Below are 11,215 nucleotides of genomic sequence, written 5' to 3'. Positions count from 1 at the left end.
TCGAAAACATACGTTAGGTGTTTATAAAAGTATCTTAGATTGCTATAAGAGAGATTTTGAAACTAGGATGATCAATACATAATTTGCGATGGCCATTTTCTTCCCAGCAACGCCGTGCTTAGTGATAGGAGTTGCATATGTTAGAAACCTTAGAAACAATTAATTCAAAAGTTTTTGTCTCATTTTTCATAAAATGGTGACCATTGTTTTTACATATTTATTTTGTTCTCTTCTAAAATGTTCTTTATTTGGTAGCTATTATATTTTGTTCCTGTGTACAACGTGTATTCATTATTATGTGTTACAATTTTTGTTGACATGAGCGTTATATGAACGTATTAAAACTGGTAAGAAAAAAGTTAGAAAGTTTTCCTTTTAAATAACTAGTTTCATAATAATCATAAGTTGTTTTTTTTACATAGTTTAGAATAAAGTTATACTACTTACTGTACTTCTTTCTTATGTAAGTGATGGCACAAAACACGTTGCATTGATATTATTTATTATATTAGTTTGTTGTTAAGCACAAAATCATACAATGGGCTAGCTATGTTTTGCTCCCGTAGATATGGAAAAACTGATTTTTAGCGTCATAAGCCCTTAAACGTATTGGTGAACCACCAGGGACGTTACATTAGTTAATAATGTTCGGTAGTGTTTGTTTTTGAATTTCGCGCAAAGCTACACGAGGGCTGTCTGTGTTATCTGTCCATAATTTAGCAGTGTAAGACTAGAGGGAAGGCAGCTAGTCATCACCACCCATCTCCAACTCTTGGACTACTTTTTTACCAACGAATAGTGGAATTGACCGCACATATAACGCTCCCACAGCTGAAAGGACGAGAATTCTTCGTGAGACAGGGATTCGAATCCACGACCCTCGGATAACGAGTCGAGCGCCTTAATCACCTGGCCATGCAGGGTCCTTTCAGTAGTGACTTTGCATGTAAATTCACGTTAAGATGTTAATCATTGCTTCTTTATCGATAAAATGTTGATCTTATAATGTTATGGAATAAATTAAATGCGCGCACAAAGTTGGTTTTCTTTTATTTTCTTTTTAGATGCAGTCACTCTTTTATGTTTTCTTTTCACAAATTGTTCTTTAAAAGTTTTCAATCTATTACTCTCATTCACACTTTCATTATAATAACATGTTAGTGCCTCAGATAAGTAGAATTGTTTAGATTCATTATTTGAAAGTAAACGCGAAAGTTTTTAGTTGATGAATACATGGAAACATATGCGTTTACATTGTCTAAACACATTTAATTGCTTAGCCCTATCATTTATTATTAGCTATATATATAATACATCTGTAGGAGAGATTAGATGTTCGAGCAGGCCAAGAAAAAATGTGAATGTTATTACCAGAGTTTTCACATTTTTTATTGCACTTTACTTGGCATGTAAATATATAAACATATATAACTTGAACAGCAAACATCTTAAAATTATTGCACAACATATTGTACGTTGGAAGATATTACACACTATTTTAGCATATAATCATACCCATTTATTGAGATCAACTGAAAACTTGGTACATTTATAAGAAACAGAAAACAATGTGTGACATTTTTTTCATAGCAATGCGCAAAAAGATAAAAATAAATAAATAAACGACAATAAAGAAAGGTTTTAATAAGACATTGGAACAGATTTTCTACTGTATCATACAGTTTTTTCTATAATTTTAATCTTAAATGCATTACATCTTTGTGAAAAGAACCTTTACAACTGCGCATTTTGTGGTTATTAAATCATTGTTTAAACATGGCTTCTTTCCTGGCTGATTTTAATTATTGGCTTACAGTTGTTTATTTATTTTTAGCCTGATATTCTGTTGGTTTCAAATAACCAAAGCGATGTTAGCTAACTGATTAAAAACTATAAGCGCATTTTATAAGTCACTGAAAGTAACAACTTATCAAATTGTGAAGTTTTATAAAAGGAATTAAAACAAAAAAAAAGCTTCCTGAAATTTGTTGAATGAATATGTGATTTTTCTATCTATCACTACTTTACTACTTATGAAATAGTGTTGTTTCAAACAGTATACAGTGGTTATTATATTCTAATAAACCTCTTCGTGACTGAGAAGCGACTATGGAAATAAAACTTCTTAAATTGAGAAAAGAAACTATTCATGAAATAAAAAAAATAAAACACCGCCTCTATTTACTGTAGATGTAAATAACAGAAATATTCTCGGTTTCTATGAAAAACAGAGAAAAAAAATGTATCATTAAACAAATAAAGAGGTGACCGGAGTCTATTTTTCCAAAACAGCAAAATGTCAAAACAATTGTCTGTTAAACATATGCTTTTATATCTTTTGTTAAGAAAAAGCAGTTTCGTGTAATCCTGTTTGCCCACTGCCCTAATTCTCCAGTCATTTTCTAAGCATAGTTGTAGTGTGCTGACATTTGAGACAGAACAATAATACACAGCTTCAATTATTATGAGGGAGCTCTGTTATCAGTAGCCGCCATGATGAAATGATGCACTCTAATCTTTATATAAGCACACGAAAAGTATATTTTATTAGCTATACCAACGCCATGTTAATTTGTTTAGTGCAGCTCTAAGCAAATAGCTTGTTCTGATCAGACGTTAATATCAATTAGTGATAAAAGTCGATAAAATATTTCTACTTCTTCAGGAAAAATCTCTTTCTTTTTTGCAGTTCATCTTGATTTTTTACGCTAGACACCTCTGACTAGATATTAGAGTATCATAATAAAAAGCTAAAATGATAATATTTCTGGAGAATTAAAAAAGTTTACTGTCCATATCATGCCAGAGAAAAGTTTGAGATTTGAATTTTCTTAAATCTCGTTGTTTCCACTTTTACGACAAATCTCTCTTTATATTATATATACATATAACACTTGAAATAATTAGCAATGATACAAGTTAATCTTAATTTAGCATTTCTGAAAACACTAGTACTTAATATTATTTCTTGTTATAGTTTTCTCTACAGCTTATAGTAATATAAAATTGTTTATTTTTGTCGCACTTAACAGGGCCACTGAATGTGTTTAGAATTGTCTAAAATGTGAAATCTTTATTATAGTGCAATGGAGTCAATTCACAGTTATCACTATAAAATTACATAACTCCAAACTTTATGGAAGACACATTGAACCTTGACAGACAAATAATATCCGGGATATTAATTATTTTTTACTGTACATAAATTTACTTCTTGTTAACATTTAAAAAAATAACGAAGGGTAAGAAGTTAAAGTGTGGGATAGTCTGTTGTTGTTTTATATTATGATTAACACTATATCCCTAACATTCCAACGTAAATATTTACAGTACAACATTTACATAGCTTCAGACTAAAATCTTGTAATGTTAATATTGTGCACACCACAGTTTATTCAATTAGTTACTAAGTGCAAATACAGAAACAAGTAGTATCAATAAACCGTTAAACCATTGATTGACTAGATTTGCCAAGCTTACTATTGAATCATTCTAAGAGAATACCTCTGATTTCTCCAAGTTTTTCTCTTGACCTTTGATGGACCCGTCATATAAAACAACGACTTCGAGGACGATGAGCTCTAATTTTAGTGGAAACATTACGGATAATACCGCCATCGACACAGGGGAGAAGAATACAGAATATCATTTTTTGTTCTTTACTATCATTTACAAAGATGTTGAATGGCACAAAAGGGTTGCCTCCTTGAACAAAACTCTTTATTTTAGCAAACACGTCTGGAAACTGGATTTCTAAGCAAATGCCTCTGTCTATTAGATGGCGCTGTATTGCATTAAAGCCCCAATTCCGTTCTTCAAGGCCAGAGTCGGGTTCTTTGGACACAGAAAGCAAAACAGTGTGGATGTCATCCTCTGGGAATGGAGGGGTCAAACGCATCTTCAGTCCTCGTATCGGTAGTTGGTTTCCTGTATGTTTGGTCACAGATATGGCGCATAAAAGGATAAATTTTGTTTCTGGTTGGTATCGATGACACAAATAACGCATTTTGCGACACGTTTCTGTGTCCATTTCTTGATTGACTAGTTCCTTAAGAGGGATATAGAAAATTTGGCCTTTAAACTTATCCCACCCTTTGTAAATAAATTCTAGGGCGTCGTCTTGGTTACAAAATATTAGTTTCACGGCTCCTCGACCAAGAGCGTGAAATCCTTTTCTAGCACATACCGATACGTGGCGCCTTGTAATGTTGTCATGACGAACGTTGAACAAAACTTGTTGACATAAATTAACGACACGATTATAAGGACAAACACTTTTATGGATTTCCCAGTCAATTCTGCGACACTGTCGTCCACAGTATAAAATTTCGCAGTTGGAGCACATTCGAATTTTGGCGATTGCTTCTTCACTGAGAAGAGTATTGTTGCACTTCATTCGACTGCACTTTATTTTTCTTCTGATAAGCCCACTGTCTGATGGAGGAAAGATGATGTTAGCTTCCTCAGAAAATCCACTAGAAACATTTGGCTGACGGTCTAAAGTAGATTGGACTTTACGACTGTCGTGTATCTCTGGCACTGAAAAAAGAAAAAGAAAAACCTGCAAGTAAAACTATTGGTTCAAATAACAGATAAGAATAAAAGAAAAATAAGTAAAGATGTTTCTTAATCCACGAATATAACTTGAGTTGTCAATGCAGTGACAAGGGCAGTTGAGAATATAAGATCAATATATAAATATATATATAAATCATTATTATAGAACCAACTCAATATAACAAAATATTTTTTCGAAAACATATTATTGTAGCGTTAGTTATACAGTTTCAAGGATCATTTACGTTGAATAATATTTTATTGTAGATTGTACAACTCCAAGGATCATTTAGGTGGAACAATATTGTATTATAGTTTACATAACTTCAATAATAACTTAGGTTGAACAATATTGTATTGTTGGTTGTACAGCTTCAAGGGTTATTTAGAAAGAATAATTTTTATTGTTGACTAGTTCTACAGATTCAACGATCTTTTAGACAGATTTATATCATATTTTTGCTTCTAGAGTCTAAATAATCATTTAATACATTAATATTGTACTGTTATCTGTACATACCTGATAAACTGAATCATTTAAAATCATAGTGGTTGTTCTACAGCTTATAAGAACATTTAGCAAGATGGATAGTGTAATGTTAGTTATACAGCTTAAAACATCAATAAAATAATAATGATATTGTAATATTGGTTCTAAAACTAAAAATATCATTTAAGTAGATTTATATTGTAATGTCCATTGTACAACTTAAAGATAAGTCCCATAGACTAACACTGTGCTGTTTATCGTATAACTTAAAGGATCGTTTAGATAATTTAGTATTTTAATGTTGCCTATCTAAGATACCTGTGCTATAAACAGCATTAACTAGTGTTTTTTTCACTAATGCTGAAAGTCTATGAAAATTAGTTTCACTTTTACTGAACACGATTTCCAAAAAACTGTATTACATTTCCATTTAGTATGAAATGTTTCAGTTATTAGAACAAAACGTAGCAAAAGAATAAATTAAATAGTCAACGACCTCATAAAAATGATAACAGAAATAACGTAAAATGTTTTAGAATCCGTCTGGGACATATTATGGTGACTGGAAATCGAAAAGCTGGAATATTTTTGTTACGGAAAACACATAAGAACAAACCGCTTTTCATATAATTATAAAGTCTAAAGAATCATTTAGAATGACGGATGTAATATTGGCTGTACAACGTAAAGCATTATTTATATGATTGATATTATAACATATCGGCTGTACAGCTTTAAAATATCATTAAGATGGATTGCTATTGTAATGTTGGTTGCAAATCTTAAAGAATCATTTGATAGAATTCTATTGCAATGTTGGTTATACAGCTTAGGGAATAATTTAGTTGGATTGATATTGTAATATTGTTTGTGCAGCTTAAAGTATAATTTAATAGAACGCTTTCGTAATGTTAGTTCTACAGCTTTAATAATCATTTGGATGAACTGATGTTGTAATATTGGTTGTGCAGCTTAAAGAAACATTTCGATGGATCGATATTGGATTGTTGAACGTACGATTTAAATAATCATTTAAACAGGTTGATACTGTAATGTTACTTAGTTAGGATCGTTCAAATTAGCTAATACTGCTTAAATAGTTGTATATCTTAAAGGAACAGACCTGGCATGCTCTGGTGGTCAAGGCACTCGACTCGAATCTGCATGGTTGTGGGTTGGAATTTCGTCATAGAATATGTTCATCTTTTTAGCTCTGGTGTATTATAATATGACGGTAAATCCCATTATTTATTGGTAAAGAACAGCATTAAGTGGTGTTGAATAACTGCTTCCCTTCTAGTCTAATCTTCAAAATTAGGGATGGCAAGTGCAAATAGCCTTAGAGCAGCATTGTATGAGATTCAACAAACAAGCAAATTTAAAGGAAAGTTTAATAATTGATATTGCAGTCTTGGTTGTGCAGTCTAGGGATAATTGGATATAGAATCTAAATTATCATTGCGACAGATTGTTTCTGTAATATTGATTCGATAGATGTGCCACAAGAGTGAAGGTTGGATCCATTATTCAATCCGACAAGAGTAGAAAATGAGTTGAATGTTGCTTAACAACTGAATTCAACCTAGCTTATCAATTAGTAACGACTATCTGCAGACAGCCTTTAAATAAAAATTCCACAAACAAAATAAAAAGTAGCTAGCTCGTTATTTTCATAGATTAACATTAACTTTTGATCTAAATAAGCCAACTGTATTGTAATATTTGCTTCACAATCTAACAGATCATATAGATAGCCTTATATTCTAATTCTGGTTGTAAAATCTACGATAATTTAGATTATAGGTATGATATAGTTCATTAGAGAGAAAAAGTTATTGAAGTGTTTTGGAATAGATAATATTGAAGAATTATTCGCAGTTCTTAAAAACAATAATATCATATTGTATAAATTTATAGAGTAAATGCAGTTAATTTGTGCCAGTACTCTCAAATTTCAAACATATCTTTAATATGGCATAATATTATTCTAGCTGCAATCCTAAATATAATTTTAATGGTGGGCAGGGCTGTGAGCAGGAATTTAAATATGATTGTTATTGAGTGGAGCATGTTAAACACACACATATATATTATATATGTCTAAAATATCAACACATGTACATACATTATACGCATAGAATACACGTACATCATACGCATAGAAATAAACAATAAAATGAGAGTCCCTATTGATAGACCTAAAGAAGGGTGCCTTTTTCTTTTTTGTTTCCCTTGAACTAACTGATTACTAACGATATCAGTGCACATTCAACAGTTAACTAATATACTCACTTTGGGTAAAAATGACATAAATAAAAGAATTGGTTATATTACATATGGAGTGGCAAACAACGTTATTGCAATTTTTAAATGTAGATCTTGCTATTTCAAAAGTATTTCACATGTATGAAATTTGAAAACCTACACAGTTAATGGGAAAGTTTGAAAATAGAACTTTTAAAGGATATTTTACTTACTTCTTATTGGATCAAAACTGTCCTTACAAGATTTGATGTCCGCATTGAAGTTGGACTTCGAAAACTCTTCAGGAAAGGTAAGGTCTACATTTTTAAAACATCATTTTTACTGAAATTCATCCATTCCTTTTTGGGATTTTCACACTGACACTGGTCAACTAAATCAGCAGAACTTAGGCCTTTGTTCTTCAAGTTTTCAAAGTCTGTAGCATGGTGAACTAATCTTTCACAACTAGATTTCTGTAGTTTTAAGCTTGTGTCGTCTGGCTTGATGGACATTGGAATAGGAAAGGCTAAAGAGCACTCTGGCTCTGTGTCGTTACCGTTTAAAAATGGAGAAGATTGTGAACAATAATTCGTTGTGACATTTACAGAGGGTTGTGTTCCAGCAAGGTATCTAGTTAATAAACAAGAATCGATCGAGTCTCCCTCAAAGGTTTGAGAGTTTAGATTGTTGGAAAGTGTAGACGGACTTGGTGCACCATTACTTCTCTTATAATAGTTAAAAGGACTAGATCGTTGAGAAGCAGATGGTATGGCAAGAAGACAGTCCACGACATCATCAAGTGTAACACTGGTACCATCAAAATTATGTTCTTCATCGGATTCTATAGAAGAGTTAGAGTCTTTAGTGACTGATAAAAACTTAAATGTGTATTTTCATAAAATACCTTTACTATCTAATACAAATATTTGTTGTAAGTTTTGTCCTCATTTGTTTGTTTGTTTTTGAATTTCGCGCAAAACTACACGAGGGTTATCAGCGCTAGCCGTCCCTAATTTAGCAGTGTAAGACTAGAGGGAAAACAGCTAGTCATCACCACCAACTGCCAACTCTTGTACTTCTCTTCTACTAACGAATAGTGGGACTGACTGTCACATTATAACGCTCTCACGGCTGAAAGGGCGAGAATGTTTTGGTGTGACGGAGATTCGAACCCGCGGCCCTAAGATTAGGAGTCAAGCGCCCTAACCACCCTGCCATGTTGGGCCTTGTCCTCATTCACGTACGCACCAGCATCTGAGAAACTTAGGTATCAGTCCTAGTCCACGTCTTTAGTACCTGATACCTTAGATCCTTGTCCTTATTCACACCTCCAATACCTGGTACAAAGATACTTATATTTCTGTCATGATTCATGTGTTTAGTACTTTGTGCAGAGAGACTTTAATTTCTATTTCTATTTACTTCTTTAGTGCCTGATACATGATATTTATATTTATGTCCCCATTCATGTCTTAAATGCCTGACACAGAGATACTTTGAAGCTTGTCCTCGTTCACATTTTAAAGTCTGATACACATAACTTAAATATAGGTTTATGTCATCGTCCACATCTTTAGTACCTAATGTAAAGAGACTCATGTTTAGGTTTTTTATTACCTGATAAAAAGATTCAAATTTCTGTCCTATTTCCCGAAACAAATAAACTTATCATTAGTATCCGACGCAAAGCGACTTCGATATTTATCTTGGTTCATTTCTTTAATACCTCATACAAAGAAACTTAGGTCTCTGTGTTTGTTTAGGATTTTAGTGCCTGAAACAAAGCACCTTGATCTCAATTCTTTTACACGTTTACAGTACTTGATACAGTACACAACCAATCATATATCAGATTTCAAATATTTCACACCTGCTGGTAATCTAAGATATTTCCAACCCCAAAGTTCTAGAATATAACATAAAACTATATACGTGTTGTTACGTATTTAGTGATTAGAATAGAAATCTATCAATGTTTCCGATCTCACTAACCTAGTGTTTGACGCATACAGAACATAACTCAAAACTGCTCACTCCCGTGTGTCCAAACCTATACAGCTTTTTATACTATGTATCGTGAGTAGTTAACTATTTTGAGATATTAAACTGTAATAACGATCTAAGCTTAACAGTAGAAATTCGTTTTCGGGTATTTTTTGTTTGTTTTTTGTTTAATTTCGCGCAAAGCTACTCGAGGGCTATCTGCGCTAGCCGTTCCTAATTTAGCAGTGTAAGACTGGAGGGAAGGCGGCTAGTCATCACCACCCACCGTCAACTCTTGGGCTATTTTTTTACCAAAGAATAGTGGGATTAATCGTCACATAAAACGCCCACACGGCTGAAAAGGCGAGCATGTTTGGTGCGACCGGGATTTGAACCCGCGACCCTCAGAGTACGTACGAGTCGCACGCCTTAATCCACCTGGCTATGCCGGGCCTACGGGTATTGAAGAAGCATAGGTTTTTTTTATTATAGCTCTCACCCCAATTTTACAAGTTTGCTAGAATGCTGAAATACGAATAGCAAAAGTATATTGTTTTTTTCGGGATTACTATAATTCCTTAATTCAAGTTATTTACGTTCATTTAGATTATTTTTTTTAAAACAACAATAGTAAAAGGTGTTTAAAGTGTAAAAGCAAATATTTTTGAAGCTGTAATATAAACTATTTATTAATTTGTATGTTTTTTAATTTTGTGAAAAAATCGTGTATTTAAATTATAAAACAAAAACGAAATTACATTAACATTGACTTCACCGCTAATATATACATATAATATATAATATATCTGTGTTGATGAATGAACAGATGTGCGTCTAATAGTCTAGGGTTGTGTGAACGCTACGCCTTTTTGTTTAACGTTTAATAAGATATCAGTGCACGTGACGGGTACTTCTTGATGAGTGATGAATGGTGGGTATATAACTATTCCGAAATATTACACTGGAACAAAAATCATAGTTTAACTATAAGTTTGACATGTTGCTTTGTTTTCGTTAATGAATAATAAAGCTTTGTCGTGGAACTTGGTTTTACAGAAACTGAAGTCATTTAAGGCACAGGACTACTATGCCTTTTTGAGCCCGGCAAACATAGATTTTTAGGGTTTAAAATAAGTTATCTGATCTGTTTTGAAAGACCAAGATGAAATACGTATCTTGTGCACCTTTTTCCTGCAATACATTATGATATCATCAGAAGTTCCTTCTTTAAATTATGTTCATCACCATTTAAAATAACCCTAAACGAAAGTGTTTTTTTTTTCATGATGACGAGAAACCCACTTGAATTTTAAAATGCAAACTATCTTTTTTAACCTGAAAATTACTAATAAGGTTGAAACGTCGTTCTGTACTTTATTGTAATTAAAGTTTTTAACCCCCACCAGTCGTCTTTAAAAAGTGTTTTCTTTTATTTCTGTGCGGCTGTACAGATTAATAAATCAGAAAGAAAGTGCATGTAATTTTCATCTCGTTCATTACTTCACATGTGATTGTTTACACTATAACCAAAATGTCAGATCTGTAAAAAACGTATGAGTGAAAGTAAAGGAGGACATGGTATAATATGTCACCCACACTACATTTAACATAGACTAGCCGGCATCCGACAGCTACAGAAGCGGTATAAAATACATATATATATATCATTTTACTATAATTATGATATGAACCAGGTTAAACATGTGATCGTTATTCTTATCAATGCCATTTAGGTATCTAACAAACCGAAGTTTTACAACCATATTTATTTATCTATTTCCTTAAAGAAACTTTAATTGTACAATTTAGTCTTAGAAGATTACATCAACCGTATAGGTTTAAGTTTTAAAAAAATACTATTTAGTATTTATTTGTTTTTGTTTTATGATGTAGAAAATATTAGAATAAATATTGGTCAAAGGAAGAAATTCAGCTGAAAAA

General features: G+C 32.3%; 1 protein-coding gene across 2 annotated transcripts in view; it reads right to left on the bottom strand.

Moving 5' to 3' along the window:
* Nucleotides 1–1,369: 1,369 nt before the first annotated feature.
* LOC143245003 (uncharacterized) overlaps nucleotides 1,370–11,215 on the bottom strand; it is a 44,528-nt gene continuing 34,682 nt past the window's right edge. Inside the window, exons 2-3 of one of the 2 annotated variants that reach the window (XR_013025423.1) lie at nucleotides 7,525–8,132; nucleotides 4,401–4,539 (exon numbers count right to left, since the gene is read on the bottom strand). Coding sequence is in view for 1 of the 2 variants with exons in the window: in XM_076490720.1 (XP_076346835.1) it covers nucleotides 3,548–4,539 (992 nt within the window). In the remaining variant the exon portion in view is untranslated. Of the gene's footprint in view, nucleotides 4,540–7,524; nucleotides 8,133–11,215 lie in introns of both variants that reach the window. The other variant, XM_076490720.1, reaches the window with a different exon arrangement.

This window comes from Tachypleus tridentatus, chromosome 2 (assembly GCF_004210375.1).
Source record: "Tachypleus tridentatus isolate NWPU-2018 chromosome 2, ASM421037v1, whole genome shotgun sequence".
Taxonomy (NCBI): domain Eukaryota; kingdom Metazoa; phylum Arthropoda; class Merostomata; order Xiphosura; family Limulidae; genus Tachypleus; species Tachypleus tridentatus.
Note: the sequence above shows the minus strand (reverse complement) of the source record. Positions and strands in the feature narration are given on the sequence as shown.